Source organism: Stegodyphus dumicola, chromosome X2 (assembly GCF_044657685.1).
Source record: "Stegodyphus dumicola isolate Sdum_Otavi_A_Nest chromosome X2, ASM4465768v1".
NCBI classification, from domain to species: domain Eukaryota; kingdom Metazoa; phylum Arthropoda; class Arachnida; order Araneae; family Eresidae; genus Stegodyphus; species Stegodyphus dumicola.
Window position 1 is genome coordinate 126914110 of NC_140781.1, and position 22186 is coordinate 126936295.

The 22186-nt window shown below is 34.3% G+C and overlaps 1 protein-coding gene and 1 non-coding gene across 3 annotated transcripts in view; one reads left to right on the forward strand and one right to left on the reverse strand.

Annotated features, from left to right (window-relative positions):
• Nucleotides 1-1015: 1015 nt before the first annotated feature.
• The window catches only part of LOC118197632 (uncharacterized), a 142213-nt gene continuing 121042 nt past the window's right edge, over nt 1016-22186 (reverse strand). Inside the window, exon 9 of one of the 2 annotated variants that reach the window (XM_085809735.1) lies at nt 1016-18814. In XM_085809735.1, coding sequence (XP_085665861.1) covers nt 18601-18814 — 214 coding nt within the window. In that variant the 3' untranslated portion in view covers nt 1016-18600. The remainder of the gene's footprint in view (nt 18815-22186) is intronic. The other variant, XM_085809736.1, reaches the window with a different exon arrangement.
• LOC118197633 (U6 spliceosomal RNA) lies at nt 5094-5199 on the forward strand. Its single transcript, XR_004759628.1, has one exon. It is a non-coding gene; the product is annotated as a U6 spliceosomal RNA (small nuclear RNA).

Below are 22186 nucleotides of genomic sequence, written 5' to 3' on the forward strand. Positions count from 1 at the left end.
ACTGAGATATTGCTCTAATTTTCTTTCCGTAGAAAGAACGCCATTAAACTTAATATTGCATAACGAAAACAGCTTAACGAGAGCTTAAACGTGACTCAAGATTCCATTTTTGAACTTTTGAGAAATTAAGTATTTTGATGTCACTGATGATGTTCTCCGTAGGAAATTATCACCTGATGTCTTTAAAGCTCTAGATTCATATTCAGTAGGTTTTGAAAATTAGGTGGGGATAATACTAGAAAATTGTGTGATTCTTCAATTTTTTTGAGCAGTGTATATATGGTGTAATAATTCTGATACATACAATACAGCAAAATCAACAGGCAAATTCTGGGCTAACATTCAAGATACGTGAAAAAAAGTTTTGTCAAAAACCCTGTGGCAAACTTCAGACTGCAAACAGGTCACAATTGCATGGCACATCATCTTAATAAGATTGGCATTCTTCCATCTAGTATATGGCAAATTTGCAATTGGGGCATCATGAATGCAGAGTATCTTCTTATATCCCCAGAACTAGGTAGTCTCAGAAACGTGGTGAGATAAGTAAACTATATTGGAATGCCACAGCTTTCATGAGCTCCTTGTAAAGACTACATCTCTAACGTTCCTTTCCTTGTTGTTTAACTTTTTACGTTTGTTCTCTTGTTCATTTATTCTGATTCTTATTTTATAAATACTTGTTCTTTTTTTATTATTGTTCTTGTGTGATACTTCAGCTGTTTTATATGTTTGGATTGATTTTTCCAATAAAGCCATATATAACAGACAACGGAGTATCTGTAAGATGTAATAATTCCTTTAACCCAATTGCAATAAATATTTGACTCAAAATAAATGCAGATCACAACTTAAGTGAAACTGAATTTGCTACTTACTTCATCAGAACCGTAAATTTGTATAAATATTGCATTATCCTCTTTCTGTTTCCCTCTCCAGCCATTAAAATTCCCTGTTATTAATATCATGCTATCTTATCTGTAAATGAAGTTTTCTAAAAAAAAATAGTTAAAAGCATACTTCAAACGATTTATTGAAATCTTGCATGGTGTAACAGGATAAAGAGTAACAAGTAATGGTAAAAAAAGTTTTTATACATCATATACATGGTTTACAGAGACATATACACAAGAAATGGATAAAAAGAAATTCTGAATGAATATAATATTTGGTGACGATGCACAATTACTCAGCTGAATGAAAAAATATACAGCTTTTCAAGAAAAACTTGTAGGTAAATACAGCATAAATGATTCAATTCCCATCTTGATATTTCTTATGAATCCTTTTTAACTGTCTATATTAATAATATAAATGAAAGGATCATGACTAAAGTTAAGAGATAAATAATAATAAATGTCTGAAAACTAGACATATAAAAATATAAATCTCAGAATTATCCGTATTTTTATTTTAAAAATGTGCTAAATTTACAATAATGAATTACAATGCCAATTAAAAAATTAAATATTTTATTAAAACATAAAAATGTTCAGTACTTGAAATTATAGTTATTTATTTCCTTTTAAAATCCCTAGAATGAGATATGATCTTGAAAAATGCATTCAAATTATAATGATTTTCTTCCCATATGAACACCAAAAACCCGATGCTTGTGCACTAATACACTGGAAATAAGCATGAGTTGAGACTAGAAACATGAAATATTGTAACCAACAGAAATAACTGTAATTAAACAGAATTATAATAGGTATGCAAATGAATGTAAAACATAGAATTATGGATTTCACATAATGTACTTATTTTAGAATTAATAAATCTAAATAGAGGTATTAACTGTCAGTAATATTTGAGCAAGAAATCAGTTCGTTATTCTAGTGTACCCAAAATGCAACTAATGAACAAACAAAAGCAAATGATAGCTGATAACTGCCAAGATTCATTAAAAGCTCATCAGCGACCGACGTAAAGTCTCTGAATAATGGCAGTTCGTTCCGAGGTTCGAATCCCATGAATGGGCTGGCTGCATAGGAATTTTCGTGTTTTTCCCCCCAAGTGCAACATGTATATGAGCCAGTTCCCTTTGAAAATCCTTCACAAAGGAATCCCTCCCCTTAGGCAGATAGCCCTCGAGCGCTTTGCCATAATCAAATAAACCAAACCAATATTCTATAAAAAATGCTATTAAAATATAAAAATACTAGAAAAATTAAGTGCTTGGTTTAAACTGTAATTAGTACACGTTTGTAACAACTGCAGCAGCAGCAGCAATACGTTCAAACTGAATTTCTTTCTAACCGCCCCCAATAGAACTAACTGCCTATAATCTTTCTTCATTCCGTTTATGTTTGTTGGTTATTTAGTTATGGCAAAGCACTCGAGGGCTGTGATGGCTTAATAGAAACTTCTTGCATTAACATTCGCTCTCACTCACATACAACAAAATTTAACTACAAGTAAAATGGGTATCACCTATAATCTGTCATGTAGCAGCAAATACACGGTGACCCAGAAGTTAAGAATTTATTGCCTTGTGAACTAATTAATTTATTAATTTAGTTAATGGGTTTCCCCTCTTGAAGAATTCTAATTTGCCGATTTTTGTTAAGTATTTTTTATTTATCTATTATCAATTTTTATGTGTATAATTTCTTCACAAAATGTAATATTTACTATCTTTAAATTACCATGCGTGCAATGAATTGCATTTTGACTTTATTATAGAATGTAAAGAAGTGTAGTAATTTTTTTCTACTTTTTAGATTTCTTTTATTTTAATTTTAGATTAGAATTTGTTGAAAAATTACAAATTTTCTGGTTCATAACCTTTACTTATCTCTTTATTTGTTTTTTTATCCACAAAACAATACAGTGTATAAAATTAAACGAAAGTTCTACAGCAATAGTTACAAGAGTAATATCAAATATGCATAAAATTGAATTTAATAATGAAATTTAAATACAATCTATAATAATAAAAGCAAGTGTAATGTGTCTGTCTGTCTGTCTGACCGAGCTCTCCAGCAAAATCTATCGCACGCAGGGACCTGGAATTTTTTATACGGAAGCACAAAGGGGCTGGCCACCAGACCTCGAAGCCCGATTTTCGATTTTTGAATTAGAAAAATTTAAAAAAAAATTATTTATAATTTATTAATCACGGTTTTTTTGACTCACTGATATTATTATTTGTTTTCAAATAACGTTCGATTGTAACAATTGATTTCTTTATTCTAGCGTTAGTTTGCTGTTTTGAAGATACATTAAATCGATTAATTACAATTCATTTCTTTTTTGTAGCTTGTGGGGGGGGAAGAGAGAGAGACAGTCTACATGTCCTACACTACTATTCCTGCGCTATTCACTTATCTGCATTTTCTAAATGCACGGGCAACGCCGGGCGGGTACACCTAGTTACTAATATACAGATGTTTTGCACAGATCTTTTCGTTTTATAATTTGATCTACTTTTACAAGTCTGGTTGCGAGCAATACCCCCATGAGTTCGAGTTTCGGCCCACTCAGTCTCTTTAATAGGGCAACATGATTTTTCGAAGAAATTAGGTTCACTGAGATTTTATCAACGTATTTAACGCTTAAGTATACTGCTGTTCCATATGCCTTTTGGCTAGCATTGTTCGCAAGGATTTGAAGTTACTTGTCATCCCTAGGCTACAGTCGAGGATCATCTTTGGCATATGAATTTTCCCAAAGGAATGGAAATTTTTACAGATGGTTCAAAGATCCAAGATGAAGTTGCATTTTATAGCTTACGAAGATAAACTAGTTATAACATATAAAATATATACATTTAATGATTCAAACACAGTTTACTAAGCCGAAGCAATAGCTCTGAAGGAAGCCTTTTCATGGCTACATGTTTTTCTCAAAAGTAGTCACAATATGCTAAAATTTATACAGATAGCCAAAGTGTTTTAAAGGCATTATGTTCCACCAAGATAATAGAGAATGAAGTTGCTGATACAGCAGCTAAGGATGCCACATTAAAAGATATGATTGATATCCACTTTCCTAGGTCAAGACTTACAATCAAGAATAAAATTTCTAAACAAGTTTTAATAAAATAGCAAAAACACAAGTATCCATAAAAAGAATAAAAATATATTTCCTCCTAGTATAATTAGCAACAAATCATGGAAAGTATCTACTTTGTTTCCAGCGATTCTTAAGAATAATTGTTAAGATGTGATTGTGGAGCACCAGCTCATCTAGAAGATACTAAACATTATATATGGCAACACGGTGATTGTGAATAATTAATCATACGAGTGACTTAGCAAGTATTTAATGACAAGAAAAGATTATAGCATATCCTGTCTACATTTGTAAAGAGCAAGAGAACAAGAGAAAATTATATCAAGTCTTTTTTTTTTTTTTTCCCATCCTGTATAATTCTTCCTTACTCTATTACTTTTTACACCAAAGAGCCATTACATTATGACCACTCTCCATCTATAAAAATGGGCTCGCCCAGGAACAAAAACACTGCGCGTGCGGGGCTGATGTTGGAGTAAAAGCGGCTATGCATTGTCTTTCCAAACATAGCGTGATTAGCGACATAATGGGAAAAGCATTTATCAGACTTCGAAAAAGGTCAAATCGTTATGGCTCGGCGACTGGGAGCATCAATATCAGAAATGGCGCTTTTAGTGGGCTGTTCACGTGCAGTTGTTGTGAAAACATATCAAAAGTGGTATATGGGTGGTGAAACGACAAGTCGCCGGCCAGAAGCGTGTCGTCGACAGCGCATTGATTCCAGAGGCGGAGATTGCTACGCATTGCGTGCTGTGACTGAAGAGCTACAACAGCCGAAATCACCACAAGCTACAACAGTGGCGACCCAAACAGTGTTTCTTAACACACTGTGCAGCGTACATTGCTGCGTATGGGCCTACGCAACCGGAGGCTGAAGCATGTCCCTGTTCTGACGGCACGTCATTATCAGCTGCGTCTGCAATGGGCCAAGAAACATCGGAATTGGACATTAGAAGAATGGGAGAAAGTTGCATGGTCCGACAAATCACGTTTTCTAGTCCATCACATCGACGGGCGTGTGCTAATACGCCAATTTCTAAACGAAACCCTGGCTCTCGGATACACAGTTGGACGGCGTACTTGCTTCGGCAGTACATATACTAAACTTGGAACGATACAGAGAAGATTAACATGTCCCTGCACAAGCCGGTGGCGGAGTATTACAGTGTAGGCAATGTTTTCATACAGCACATTAGGACCCATAATCTCCACAGAACAATCCCTGACGTCTGTGCGCTACGTGAACATCGTTGTAGACCAGGTTTACCCATTCATGACAACAGTATTTCTGGCAAGGCATGATGCTTACCGACGGGATAATGTACCATGTCATAAGGGTCGATCGTCAGGGAGTGGTTCGAGGAACATTCCAGTGACTTTCAAGTCATGTCTTGGCCTCCAAATTCACCTGACATCAATCCAATAGAGCATTAGTGGTCCCACCTGGAAAACCAAATTCGTGCTACCACGCTACCCTTTCTCAATGTGTGGGATTGCAGGACCAGTTGGTGAGCGCTTGGTACCAAATGCCTCAGACTGTGTATCAGCCCCTTGTGGAGTCAATGCCACGCCAGGTGCTGGCAGTTTTGAGGGCTAAAGATGGTCCTACATGTTATTAACAGGATAGTAATAATTTAATGGCCTTTCGGTGTATGTTTAACAGATCAATGGGTCCCGCTGACAATTGTAATCAAATTCCCAGTCGAGCGCGGTTAATGAACATTTATGCTCTTAGCCTTATGGCTGCATATGCTGAATGGATATCTAATCAATTGTCTCTTTGTCTCTGCACAGGATTTAAATTATCTCCCCGCAGTGTTCTTCACTGAAAGGGGCGGAATTATTGGTTTGAATGGGTGGGATTTACCTACTAATAAAAGAATTTTTTAAAATATCAAGAATAGTACTTGCGCATTTATTTTTATAATTTCATAAAAACAATTTCGTGAAACCTTGTCGAAAGAAAAATGAGGATAATGTAAATTTAATCTCTATCAACCAAGTTTTCGACTATCCGAAATGGTTACGGTTCCATTTACCTCATATCAAGGTTCGATATCAATTTGTTATACCTTTGAACAAGGAGAATAAATGGCATATTTTTACGGTTAAAGATCAACTGGTAAATAATGCTATTCATTCTCCAAATTTTATTACAGTAGACGCCGCTTTATGTGATAGCGATTAATGTTATCATTCGGATACTGTTATCGTATTGCCGAAATCTCGCCCGCCTGTATACGAAAACATCGTGAGCAACAATTCGATTAACATGATAAGAACATTATAGAAAAAAAAAAAAAAAAAAAACACTAAGGTTAACGTTGCCACATATGTTTAAAATGCATTCTAAAATTTCCAGTTTACAAGGAAATGGCGCCAAATATCTTGATTTCAGTTTTTAGTTAATCATTTAAAATTCGGCAAAACACAACCTAAATTTTGAAATTAAATAGCTTGATCAATTTTCTTCATACGAATGTCAAATTTTCTGTATTTTACTCTTTATAATGAGTAGCAATTTCCATTTATACAGACTGTACAAAAAGCTAGATTTTGTAATTTTTATTAAATCGATTCTTTTAAAATTAAAAATGGGCAAACTCAGTATTTAAATCATTTAAAACACTTTTCATAATTGGAAGTATATGGCGGACCAGCGGTTGCTAATATAAAGGCCACATATGGACTTTTATGGACATGGTGTATATACTAAAACTTAACTAAATTCGGCGGCACAAACAGCCCTTAGAAAGCCATGGCCGGAAGTGCCCTAACATCTGCTTTCTAGAACGTGGGCTCCGGGGTGCTTGCGCATCTTAGCCTAGACAAGTGGTCAGCTTGTCGCAGGATCCTCGGTGTTTAGTCCGCAGTCGAAATTGGTACTCATTTTATAGACCCATTCCAGGGATGAAAGGCTGAGTCAACCTTGCCCAGCCCGGGGATCGGAATCCGGACCTGTGGTGCTGCTGCGCCACAGGGCTCTATGGTGTATACACACGTTGATTAAAAAATATCTGGCAAAATTGTAAAGGCAGCTAGAGCATTTTGACATTTGCCAAGTGAGAAATAATGATATTTAGCAAATATTTTAGACAAACACCAAGGGATTATGTGAATGTTGACACTCACCGGATAATATAAATATTTACCAGATATCGGTCTTTTACAGTAACACACACATATATATTATTCCCAATTTCAGACCCTCATTTTTAACACTTTTCTTATTTGTCTACAGAGCAATCAGAAATATTCTCTATTACGAGTTTTTCTCGCCAATTGGCATCAACATACAGAGGACTAGTATTTAGTATGCCAAAGAGTTTTCCTCACCAGTTTGCAATTCGACATAATTCGAGAAATCTTTAGCATATCAGCTTAAAAGTTGAAACTCTTACAATACTAATAACGCCATTGTTTTACTTATAAAAATTTTTCACGCAAAATGCCTAAAAAACAACAAATGGCAGCCATTTTTTAAGTAGGAGTTTGATAAATGTTTAGAAGTAATTATTTGGACTTTTGGCCTTTTTTATATAATTTTTTTTTAATAGGACGGAATTTAAAATCTAAAATTTCTTTTATTGTAAATATGCGTTTTAGGTATATATTTTTATTTTTAAGTACTTTTTTACTCATTGCAAATAATTATTTCACAATAAATTCAGGTGTTTTCAAATATATTTACAGAATTTAATTTACTTTTACTAGGGAATAGAATAGTGTCGGGTATTTTTCTAAACTGCTTTAGACTTAATTAATATTGAATCTAGATATTTTATTAAATCTTTAAAATCAAATTTCTTTGTAGTAGTCTGGAAAGACGAGACATGATTCGGATTTCCTTAATTATTGATGACTGTATCGAAAAAGGCAGCCTATTTCAATGGAATCATCAGTAATTAATATACTATTTTAATATTGTATCTTTAACTGAAAAAAATCTTTATTGTATTACAATAGTTTTTTTCATAAAAATAGACTTTTACTCTACATTTTCCGAGATGATATTACCATTTAATATATTATTTAATTAATGTTTGCAGCGTCAGCCCTAAATTTTAGGTCTGAAAGTCTAATTTTGCCTATTTTTTTACTTAAGTTTTATTGGAATATACACACCCAAACACAAATACAGGGGGGATTCAAAAATATCTAGCAAAAATATACATAAAGGAAAATTCTATATGTAATTTTCCTTTAAGTTTTATACATATATGCATACATGTGCACACAGACGATCACTAGGTAGATACACTCATTATGTACATACATATTTAAAGATGCGTACATAAAACTTAGACAATAAAAAAGACTGAGCTTTTGAACTGATGTTCTAAAATTACAATAAGAGTGAATTTCACAGAAAAGTTTTTGACTAGATGTTTTGGTCACTGCATAGTCCTCAAACAGAATGAAACTGTAATTTAGAAGGAACTTGCTAATTAAAAATACCTGCAGTCAAGTTCAGAATTTTGAATTTGATACCCTCCATTAGAATATATTCTTTTAACACGTTTGAATGTAAAATATACGATGGCGATCTTTTGTCGAAAATATCACACATTATACTAAAAGTCATATCATACTGTCAGAAAGTCTATTTAAAGTCAAAATAAAATAAGGAATAGCTACGTTTGTCTGATCATATGCAAGGGTTTGCAAATATTTGCACTTAAGTACAATTAGTTATATACAGGTGAGCAATTTTTTCACCTAAATAAACTTACATGAATTACTTGAAAATGAAAACTGCCTATAATTACTAAGTTATTAAATTAAGGAAAAAGTCTGTGGATAATTCAGCAATAAGAGACTGAAAATGCAACAACAAACCAGTCAAGCTCCTTGTAAACTTTAAATAATGCATTTGTATTAAAAACAAGAAAAGAAGTTATTTCATAAAAGATACAGATGGGAAATGCATTAAAAACACTGATACACGTTAATCTCAGAACAAAGTCTCATTAAGATGAAATAGCATTACAATCTAAGGTATACATAACAAGCAACATGGGTTGAACTAATAAAGATTATTAAAATGGAATGAACGAAATTTAAAGAATTACACATAATAGTTAATATGATACAAATATGAACAAGCAAACAATATAAAAAATTCTTTAAATTTATAAGTAAATGCAACTTATGTATTATGATACAATATAAGTTTTTCTTTGAAGGGGCATTTTTCGCATACTGCTGTCATTTTTCTTATAATCAAAGGAAAAATAGTATGCATGTGATCAGGAATATATTCAGCTAGAAAAAATATTCTTCCTTCATAACATAATAATACAGCATGTCTTTCTTCTCTTCCTCACACATCGTCTATTCATGAACTCAGTTAATTACTTTGAATTATTTCCGGTGCTTTTAATGATCAATGCTGCAGAATTTAAAAATCAGCGTAATGTTTTTTACCCATTGTATTTCAAATTACTTTACACTTTAAAGTCTTTTATATATTATTTAGTATTCGACCTCGTGTTTCTATTTTTGCTTTATTTCTAATTAGAAGAAAAGATGCATATCTAAAACGAAGGTAAGTTTCTAAATACAGATTTCAGAGAAAATATTCACATTATATAAGAACTCCAACTATTCTGGATCTTTGTTTTTTATTCTACTCCATTACAAATATAATTAAATCCGCTATTAATTTAATTACGTATTTTAAAATTTTCATTGATTTAATTATTATATAAAATAAATAGACAGTGCAGTATGTAATTTTTGAAGTACTTATATTAATTTAGATGAATGAGTATAATATGTACAGTTTAAAAAATAGTATTCTTAATCATCAGATATTTATCGATGCAAGAGAGATGGCAGGATTCGAAGTCCAAATCTTCCGATTCCTAGCTGGTCGTGCTTTCAGTTACACTGTGAAGGCAGGCAGCAAGGAAGGAGGAAATTTCCCGTCCCTGTTTCAACCGGCGACTGAGGAAGAGAAGATACTACTCGCTAAATACAGTTGGTGACGAATTATGATATACCACATTTTAGTTCGGTCGCCTCTTGTAGAATCACGATATTTATTTCGGAGTAGCAAAAATGAAAAATCAGCGATGGTCTCGCCAAGATTCGAACTCTGAATGTTCCTGTTACCAGTCGCACGTGCTTCCAATTACACGCCGAATGCAGCGCAAAGGACGGAGAAGCTTCTTTTCACCGCTATTAAGATGATCCACTTTATCTTTTACTGATGAAGATCATAGCTCTCCGCATAACGAAGCTTAGCTTGGGTGGAATGATATTAAGAATGTGACACAGCTCATATATTTCAAATGAAATCATTATGTGCCTCAGTTATTAAAGAACGTTCTTTGGCAACAAAGATGATTCTGACATTTTTTTTTTTTTTTTTTTATACTGAAGTCATGAATATAGTATATCACAAATTATAAATGCAAAAGTTTGTAACATGCATTATGTTGTTAATTTATTTTAGACGAATAAAAAATGTCTGTTTTATTTTAGATGAATAAAAATACAATATGCATTTTTTACGCAAATAAAAAATAATTATTTTGCTTAAAAGATAAAGATTACTTAGGGCTTATGAAAAAAATTAGTTTCATTCTTTTATATTAATTTTGTTGGAAAAAATAGAATTTACATTTTAATGAAAGAGCTAAAAACGCTTTGAACAGTATGATATTCATTGAAATGATTTGCAATAAAATAAAATGCTCTGCATTACATTGCGCTGAATACATATTTGGCCTATAAAAAGATAACCTAAATATCTGGAATTTTTTAATATCCGAGTAGGCTGTGGTAGTACTAAATCAGGATAATTGGAGTTCCACTATATTTAAGATAGATTTAGATTCCAAAAATCATTAGTGTCTGGATATATCAGATTCTTTAATTCACAATATACTTCATTGCACAATATACTTCATCACTTAGGCAATTAATAATTTTGTATGTTTGTTGAAACATGTATCATCTCAAGTAAAAGAAGGATATCAAATGAAAAAGAGAAAACTGGAGAAAGGAAGACAAAATGCACATTAACTGATATTAAACTGACATAATAAAATAATAAATTCAAAATAATCTTACCAGTGTTTAATTGGAAAAATAAAAAACGTTTTAGCATGCTTAATACATCTTATTAACACACAAATATATATCGGGAGGGGGGAGAAAGAATATTATTTTAGAAAAGGAAAATGAACCAGCTGCACAAAGATGCTACTGATTTTCGATTCAGTGATATACCCACTGCAAAGACTTTTTATAAATTTACTATTGAATGAAGATCCTTAAATTTACTAAAGTACATCAATATGAATATTTAACCCCAATAATAGGTTAAAACAGATATAAAAATGCTCATTCTTAAAAAAATAAATATTTTCACATGCATTTAATACTGTAAAACGTGTATAATATTTGAATAAGTATGAACACATTATATGAATCATAAATCATTGTATTTCACAATTCATGTAATTAAAAACCTCTTTAGGTAGTATTGCAAATTAAGGAATGTGAAACATTAAAAGTACTAAAAGTAATCAGTCATATACAGGACAGCAGAACTGAAGTTAAACGCTTGTTCAAACCTCTATTTTGATACTAAGGGTTTTCGACCTTTCTGTTACTCTTCCACCATGTAATATCTATTTTTCCATTGCAAAAACAAAAACAATAGTAACTCTGCATTTTCATGTTTTAATACATGCATCTTTTTTCAGTCAACCATAGACCTTTTAAGCATTAAAAGTTCTCCAGTTACTAAGCTTTGACCACTTAACCGTTCTAGGAGAGTACTGTTTCACTCATAATTAAGTAATAATTATTGACAATAATGAGTGTATAATTGCAGGCAGATGTTTATATAAGTTTTTCAGATTTTTAAGAATCAAGTCTTGATGCAAATCCTGTATCTATATTATCTATATTAGCATATCAACAAAGGTTTTTCTTCTTCCCATACAATAAGAATTAAGCATTACAAACCAGTTTCTTAGAGCATCATTTATGCCTAAAAATACGTTTTCCAACAAGAAGCTATAAAAGCACGGAAATATGAGAAGAAACAAACAGCTACATTAAGTAGAGGAAATTAATGTAAGCAATAAATCAGTGAATAATATTAGTTGCTTTAAAAACTAAATGGAAAAGAATATATGCCTTTTATAGCCTTTAATTTTGCCATAAGTTTCTATTCTTTTTTACGTAGAAGAGGCGATTTTCAACTTAGATAAGTTTTATTTTTAAAACATAACTTTTGAATATTTAAAATTAATTCAGAAAGATATCCTACTCTTATACATTTAAATAATACTTTGGGCATCCAATTATATGATACTTTGGAAACACATTTTTCTGAACACTCTATAAATGAAATGCTGAAAAATAAAATAACGAAATTAAATATCCAGAAATAAAAATAACTGAAGTAGCAAAGATCTGTTAAATTCAAAAACGAAATAATAAATCTATTCCCTGTTCCCATATATATTTATAAATTTCTATTTGATTCATAGCTAAAATTATTTTCAGCTGTTATGATCAAAAGATTATAAAGCCGAAAATTCTAAGAAAATATGAATGCGTCAATGAAATATAATACCATCTCAAACCATGACGCTTACAGCTAGGATCACTAAAACGCTCTGCAATGAAGTCTTGATAACGTTCCTATTGTAGAGACAAATGAAGTTCTGCCCATCATGGATTTACGGATTGTATAGAGATTTATGGGAAAAAGATAATTTGCACCAATTTAGCGTTCCAATGTGTTCGCCTTCTGCCCTGCGGAAATCGCTGACGCCTATAATAGAGAATTTAAAGCCTTCGAAGCAGCGGATGCTGAGCTACGTGACTTCATTGCAACAATCGTCGTCTAACATGGCTGGCACACTTAGTGGGATACCCTCTACTGTTTTAGTAACGGTGTTGATGTTGCAGCGCGATTTATTATCATTTGTACTAAATTTCTATCTTACAGTTCTGACGTAGTTTTAAATGTTCCAATTCCCTCCCATCAATGCCTCAAACCTTCTTTTGACCATTGTTTCCATGTACGCATAACTAACTGTATTGGCCCAACAATCTCATGGTCACGGTCCGATTAAGACAGAATTAGGAAAAAGGCCCTTCTGTGAGCCCCCAATGTTTATTTTCCTTCTTTCATGATAGAAAAAACAAGGTGGTATAGAGAGCTGTAAGTTAATCTGGGAAACCATAGGCGCGGGCTTTGTGATCCTAGACGGTAATCAGGCCCTGCTCACTATACAAGAAATTACCTTCTCTCACTCCGATTATTACTGCTCTTTCAAAATCCGTCAACTGTTCATAATATCTCGTTTTGCGCCAAGACCGGTTTTGACAGGTTTCTTTATCTCCGTTGAAGGATACCAATGGAGAACACCTATGCACTGTTCGGGATTCGTTTTGCGCGGCTAGGTCAGCTTTTCTGATATTGCATGCGCATGCTATTTGCATACATGTTTGAACATTTAATCATTTGCATTTTGTATGGTAATTAATCACTTTGCAAAGTCTGGCTGGGAATCGATTATCATGTGACGATAACTCTTTTCTTGTTACTATTTCATTGAGAAGCAATGTATCGTACGTCATTTGCCATAGGACTTTATTTATAGTCTTTAGTAAGCAGTAAAAGGTACTGCCTTTTCATATTTTGTAGATATATTCTATATAGACTGGCGGGAATTAATAGGTGGCAGTAATTTTGGAATAGTTAGTTCCAGAATAAATTGAGAAGCGTCAAATATAGAGTAGAAAACTGGGAGACCACTAGGAACCGGAGGGAGGAGGTTTTATTAACACGCTTGAGGATTGGTCACGTTCAAGTCACGCACAGTTACCTTTTGAAGATCGAGAGTGAACCTATTCGTTCAAACAATAATACTGTTTTGTCCGTAGTCATTTTTTAATTGAATGTTCTCATTTTAATCGACTTCGATTAAAGTATTTTAGCGACAGTGTCTTGACTCTTGATCGTATTATCGGGAAAAGGTAAATGACAATTTATTTCAATACCTGAAAGAGACACGTTTTTATTATTTAATCTGATTTTCTTGATGTTGTTTCTTGGGATTTTAATGCTATATATTCTAATATACGTCATATTTTTTTATTTTTGATCATGTTTCGTATTGGAAACTATGCGAGTTTTATGCATTAGTTTATTTCAGAATTTATCATTTTTTCACATCATTCGATTTTATAAGTGTGATCTTGTTTTAAATTTGTGCTTGTTTGTATCTTGTCCTTGTCGCTTATTTAATTTGGGATGTTTTTAATGACATGTTTTCAGCGCATATAAACGTACAGGCTTTGCGCCAGGAAATCCATAACCAAACAAAAATACTTGGAGTAAAATTAAAGGAATTATAAATACGTCCTTTATGTTAATTCTATTACGTGAAATCCAATGAAAGGCAGTTAGTTGATAACTCAAAGCATGTATTCCAATAGGATTCACCTTTGCTACACAAAAACATGCAAATTTTTGATCTCATTCTTCCGTTATGTGCAAAAACGTATGCAAGGGGGTGATTTATATTCTAATTTCAAGAACTTTGTGAGCAGCTATATAAAACTTCCACGTCTGAAAGGTGGAGGATGTCGTTGAGAAGGTATCTGACCAATTGTACGCCATGGCGCGTGATTGAGGGAGTGAAAGCAAGATACTGACACAGGTTTGTAAATACCTAAAAAGTAGTCAAAAACGTCCTTGCAAGCATCCTAGAAATGGTTTAAATAAAATGGTGATTACCAGATCAAGGTTGAAAACGTGCCACAACAGATTCGCTGGAATATTATTTGGCAAAGACTGCTAAACGAAACAGACAACTGATGTGAGTCCAGATTGCAAAGGAGTTCGCTGCAGCTACAGGAACTCGACCATATAGACATACAGTGAATTACAGGTTGAATAAAAAAGGGCTGTATGCAAAGAAACCCTTGATTTGTATCCAACTAAGCCGAGCTGTGAAATGCAACCAGTTACCAGTGGTGCAGATATCATCATGATTACAGCACCATAGACTGGAGCTGAGTTTTTTTTTAAAGGTGATGAGCCTGACGATGTTTGGGGAGTGATTTCAGACGTGTTACCATCTGGAAGGGACAAAACACACGCAATAAGCCTGAAAAATATCCATGAAAGGCAGCGATATAAAAGTAGCAAAATCATGGTATAACTGTGTATAATTTTGAAGGGCTGGGCTGACCTCCGCATTTTTACTAGTGCAACTATGAATGCTGAAACATACAGAGATGAAGTTCTTGATCCTTATGTCAAGTTATTTAGGAGTGTCTTCCTTCTTGTCATTTATTCTACAACAGCAGATAACAGCTGCATAAAATCACATGAGGGATATCATTCAAACTTCTTTTCGTACGCAAACAATATTTAGGTGGAAGGAAGTTCAGATGTGCTAATAACTCCCCCCCCCCGGGGGTTGACTCAAGAAACTTTCTGGGAAGTACTGGCTAGGATCTGCACTTAGGCAGTCTGAACCACGGGGGTGCGTAATTTGACTTCACAGGACTAGAGCCCTAGTTCAGTCTAAGGCTGGTTCAGGCTTGACAGGGACCGTACTGGTACTGTTGTGTCTGTTTCTTTGGCTGTTGTGGAGCTAGATCGGAGATCACTGACCTAGTCGACGGGGGTTAGGCTCTCAGAGTCCCAGTGATGAGGATTGACAAAGCGGACAAGGCACCAAGACGAATTTTGATGCCAATGGAGTGGTGCCCGGAGGCAAAGATGTCACAGCGTTAAATTTTGTATTATGTACCAAGCGTTTGCTACCTTGTCAAAGGCTATGTATAAAGCCGGACAGGGACTGTGGGGTCTGCGCCGCCGTTGAAGGGGTCTCAGAAGCTTGGATATTTCCACCCCGATATGACAGACACTTAGGGGCATCCGGAACGGGGATCCCTGCTTTTTCATTCTGTGTTAATAACTATTTCCAAAGGTTATCATCTGGCAGTTTCACAGGTCTGATTGGAAAAATTAAGTTCTAAAATTTTGTATGTGCATACACAACATTGTGCAACCAGTTCTGGTCTATTAAAAATACGGCCCTAATTAAAATAAAAAATATCTTTTAACAGACAATAATATCCCATGTTAAGACTAATTTTAAAAGATAAAAAATTTGTAATTCAGATACAAGAAATTAGACAACCTCTAATAATGCATCAATTACACTATGACTAAAATTTTTAGATAACCACATTTTTCTTGGGATACTATTGACACGCATTATTGAATCACTACATCATATAAGCAAATTGGGAAATAGTTTCTGAGAATGAAAAGCAGGAAGGGGGAGAAAAAGTCCATTTATTTGCCATGCTCATAAGAAGACTGAAACATCCCTACAGGCAGACATAAATTATACTTAGTGCCTCTATTATCCAAAGTTTATCAGACAAACACTAGAACAATCTGCTTAAGCAGACAGATGCCTTTGTGGAGTTTTTAAAGGAATATGACTCATATTGACGGTACACATGGGAAAAACCATGAAAACTCTCATGCAGCTATCAAAACTTTCAATGTAACTACAACATAACAAGCTTGAAGTAATAAAATTTTATTTCCACAGAAATTTAACACGTAGATAACATATAAGTGAGATGATTTATGACTTGGAAGCTTAATATTCATAAAAGACTGTTTTTAAAAACGATTTTATAGTCATTTTTTCGCTTAAATTCACTCATTTTTTTCTATAGCTGCAAATGCGGAAATTATACTAAAGCAGAAATTTCACTTCTTATGGAACATGCAATGCAGCACTTTAAATACTCAGATTAGTTTATATGAATCTGGCAAAACTACGAGTGCTATCTGCCTAAGAGGAGGGATGCCATCATGGAAGATATTCTAAGATAAATGTGACTCGTACTGACTTTACAGATGATGAAACCAGCCATATAGCCGAAGAAGGAAACCAGCCTCCTTCTTCGGCTGGAATCGAACCCTAGTCACGGTCGAATTACCAATACTCAGTTTTAACCACTCGGCCATTGGGTTTTAAATACTCAAATCCCATCTATCTATATATATATATATATATAGTACTTGCTTCTGAGTTAAAAAAATGCAACTAAAATGTCAAAGTATTATAGTCTGGAAGTAATTTTAAGGACTTGTATCAATTTAATACAAATAAAAGACTCGATATTTTGCATTACCATTCAAATATCGACTTTAGTTCATTTATTATCACGGAATTAAAAAAATATGACAATTTATATATATGTAATAACTTAAGAAAGTTGATACAGTGACTGATGAATGCATAAACACAAAATGGGAGAGCTGGTGGCATCACGAATGGATGCATTAAAAGAAGCGGAAACTTTCAGATGTGGCCGAATTCAATCATTTCTTTTTTATTCATGGTTGGTATACTTTTTTACTTAATCCAACACAAATCAAACAGGCGTTACTGCGTCTTCTTCCAGAAGAATTTTTACATTTGTAGCGATAAACACAGAGCCGTAGCTACGGTTTTCAGTGCCCGGGGACAACTGAAGATTTCGCGTCCACCTCCTATTTGCCAAGAATGGAAAACGTTTCATTCTAAAATTTATTAGCATCAATTGGGCGGCCTGGGGATGCTATTTTAAAATTAATGTTAGCAGTTTGCTTTACTTATTTTTATCTTACATATAAATATTCTCTTTTCCAGAAATCTGTCGACTTATATTCATCTCCTTGTAGAGACATTAGGTATTTTTTTGAAAGCAGGAGAGATGAAAAAATGAGCAATGCCCTCACCGGGACTCACACCACGGGTCTCTCGAATATGCGCCGAGCTTGCTGACCACTACACCACGAAGACATGCTAAGAAGGTGCCAGAAATACCTTCTTAGCAATTAGCTCTTCTTAGCAACCTTCTTACCTTACCAATGAAAAGTCTCATTTGATTTAGCTATACTTTTCTTCATGGCCCATTCATGAATACTAAAGGTCATTAGCTGTTAATAATTACGAGAAAATAAGTATAAAACATTGCTTGTTTCATAAGAATAAGTTATACAAAAATAAGCAAGCAAAAATTGCTTATATCATTAATTTTGTAAGTTTCAAAGTTCTTGTATGATAGAATATAAAACGGATTACCAAATTTAATGGTATTACAACCCCCCAGGGCAAATAACTAGTCACAATGCACATGAAATTAATAAAAATTCATATTTATGTTCTAGCAGGCCTCTGAACCCTTAGCATCAAATTGCTTCTGTATCCTTTCTGTAACACCTCGCACATGGAATAGAACAAAAAAACAAAATTCAGTATTAAAATCAAGCTTAAAATGTTACTGATATACAGCATATTTTTCAAGACGTAAAAAATTCATAAGAATGTCACAAAAAATATATACACTTTGAACAATTATGAGAGAAAAAAAAGTCACTTTAGATGCACTACTTTTTAGCAGTAACATCTTCATTCAAACCACGTAAGGAAAATTTGAATTAACATCATTAATAACCGTACATTGATATGATTAAAAACACTTTATAAAACTGTTCTCACAATTTACAGTAACTATATTCTGTTTTTAAAAGTAAAAATCACTTTCTGGATACATTATTTCTGGCCATTGCGTTTCCTGATCTCTCTTATGATTTGATTCAGATTTAGACGGTCTTTTCCTTGGACTCGTTCTCACTTTACAGAACTCTTCAACAGATAAGAGACGAATTCCTTGTGCTGTTAAAATTTTTCCATGTCGTGTTTTAAGATGACGCTTGTATGTGTTTCTTGTTTTAAACCTATAATAAAATAGATTTCGTAAGTCTGTCTCATAATATTATAACAAGTAAACTGTGTTAGACATCTCTACAAATGATGAAGTCATAGTAAATTTAGAAATGGCACTCGATTAATTACATAATGCAAATAAAATTATATTAAATACAAAATTAAAAGTATCTTTTCTAATCCCTACAGTAAAAGAACTTACTATGGAATTTATTGAAGCTGAACAATATCAATATTGATTTTGAGTTAAAAACTCATGAGGCAATAAAATCTTCTTCGTACATTTATGAACCACAGAAAATCCATATTACATTCTCTGATAGTAATGGGGAGAATAAGAACGAAGCACTTCGATAACATTTTTGGATTCACATGAAAACACTCCAAATGATCAAAAATTCAAAGGCCATTGACCGAATAGTGAACCGAAAAAGTGCATAAAAATGTACTTTGATGAGCATGCATAAAGAACAAAGCTCCAAAGCAAGGGCAACCGACAGAGAACCGGTCTAAGTGGGCTGTAAGAATACATCATTGAAATTCGATTTATTTATGGTAAAAGCAGATAGGTCAGTGGTGGCGAACGTTTTTGCGGCCACATGCCCAAAACCTTTTTTCTCGGGGGGGGGGCGTGCCCAAAACCTCTTTGATTAAACCCCATCGGAGAGCGGTTTATCATGTTTTGCCAGGAACAGTGAAATTTGAAAGCTGGCCGTTGTTAGATGGTTTGTTTTAGAAAGATAATTGCAAAAACCAACTTTCTCGTAATTATAATTCCTCAATTTCCCTTCAATAAACACTTTCCGTTCAGCTTCTTCAAGTTCGGCAACAATCTCGTGGTTGGTGTTAAAGTGCCGTCTGACACTAGATGTGTGACACACAACACTTTCCTCGCACAGAATGCATAATGCTTTCCTATTGTGTTCAATAACTCCAAATAATTCTGTCCAGGTCTCTTGAAATGATCTTCCACTGTCAATATCGAATTTTGCCTTTTTTGCTAGAGTCATTTGTGAGGGTCCAAGACAAGAAGTATAATAGAAAAGCACAAAATTTAAAAATGAAGCATTAAATATAAATCGATCATACACTAAAATGAGGTAGCATTATTAACCAATAGTCAGGAACTGGATTTTCCGGAATCAACAATGTATGACTGCAGATTCAAATATAAACAGGGCACAGGCGGTAGTCGTTAACCCGGACATCTCTTTCCTAGACTTCTAACTTTAGATTTCATATGCTCCTATTCGGCTTTATTGGGCTTATTTTGGCTGAGCGCATGTGAATAAGCTTGGTTTCCCCACTAAGCTTGCGTGTTTTGCTATATTATCAAATTGCATGTTTTTACATTATATTTGTACATTCCGTTTAAGATATTAAATTAGAATTATTCATAAGTTGCCTCAAAATGCTTGTTGTTGTTGTTGCTTATGCTCACTTGTCTGACCTAGTCAGCCCAAGCCCACGAAATTCCTCGTGGCAAGGAGCGCTAGATTAAGCCTGCCGTTGGCAACAGCCTTGAGCTTCATTCAGGTGACAGTGCGATTTAGATCAGTTGCGCCCCCAATTTTGATGGAGAGCACACTGAGGGGGACGGGTCCGAGGGTCTCCTACCCCTCTCCCCTTCCACCAAACCACATGAGAGGACTTTCGGCTCGCCACATATTTAGAATACCGCCGTGCCGCACCGACATTATACATTTACAAACATCCACTTCTTCTCCGAGATTCTAACCCAGGTCCTTCGGCACAGCAGTCAGCGACGCTAACCACTATACCGGTTGAGTGGCCCAAGGAGCGCAAGATTGCGCCTGTCGTTAGCAAGAGCCTTGAGCACCATACAGGTGACAGTACGCCTTTTGCTCACTTAAAGTTGCTCAGCCCGGGGATCGAACCTCGGAGCGCGACACGCTAGCCACGGGGCCACTCAAAATGCTTAGATCTGAAAACTGGAATATATTTAACAATGAAAGTATTAAAACTCACCGGTAGTCTGCAATAAATTTGAATTTGTTTAACATTAGTTGCTTCAACTTTGGCGTATTCTTTGCAAGTAATATGATTGGCGACATATTACATGCAACAAGTAATACGATTGGCCCAAATAATTGAAACGTCATAAATTGGGTCAATAAATATGTATATCATTTCTATGGCGATATATGAAAATCTTATATCTCAGCTTAGGCCCTATGCCAGTAACATTATGTGATAAGAAAGTAAGTGAAACGTTCAAGAACAGATTAAACACTTATTTAAATTACATTGTATCATTTTATTGTGATTATTGATTAAGGTAGTAATATTTTACTCGCGTGCCGGCTGATGAGGCTCTGCGAGCCATAGGTTCGCCATCACTGAGATAGGCGATGCTGAGATAAGCCAGACAGCTCCGGTCAACGTATTGTCTAGCATGTGAGTAAAATCGGCATAGCAATCCAGATGTATAAGAGCTAAACAGCGTAATACAACGACATGTGCGCAAGAGGTAGCCATCAGAACGACAGAACGTCAAGATAAACAAACAGTGAAAACTGCACAAAAAGCAGTCATTAACTCGGTTTTTATAAACCATGATCTTATGATGCCTTTTACAGAAAAAGACATGTTTTTCGGAACCATTATAAAATGCTTAAAGTAAAGGCTACCTGGAATCCATAATCCTAGTCCGTCGTTTTTCAGCGACCGTCGAAAAAGCATCGTCAGCATCGTTTGCAATGATGGCTGCTTTGATATATTTGGGATAGTCTCATTGCCTACAAAAGGAATCCGCACTTTTTGTTGGAACACCGCGTGCCTACCACACTGAGAATGAAAACACGTTAAGCCATTTCCCTATGATATATAGACATCGTTGATAATCCTGCCGATCGTCCTCAGTGGCGATACTATGTGTATGGAACTGTATACTATGTGTAGTGGTAGTGTCTGCACTACCATTTCAATTACCATTCTTTTCAAATCATCTTTAAGCAATATTTTTTTCTATAAGAAAAGCCAATTCAGCAACACAGTTTGTGCGTGGGTCGTAAAACTGTGGTGTTCCACACATTTATACCGATCTTTTACTCTGTTGGAGGCTGATTTAAGACTTTTTGGATCCCATTTTGATGTACAACTCTGTTTATTAACGTTGTATTATTTATTTTACTTTGGTGGGCAGATCGTTGTTTAATATGCCATTTTTGCTCTTATTTTTGTGTTTCAAATTGGTATGATATACAGCTTGTGGTGCGGAATGTATGGCTGCATTCATGCATGGTATTTTATCAATTACTTTGTGGCATTTACACTTAAGCTTTGATAACAAAATGTTATTTTAATCTACTTTCCTTTCTGCCTCTTTTGGCCATGAGGTTCACTCAGTCCAGAACTTACGT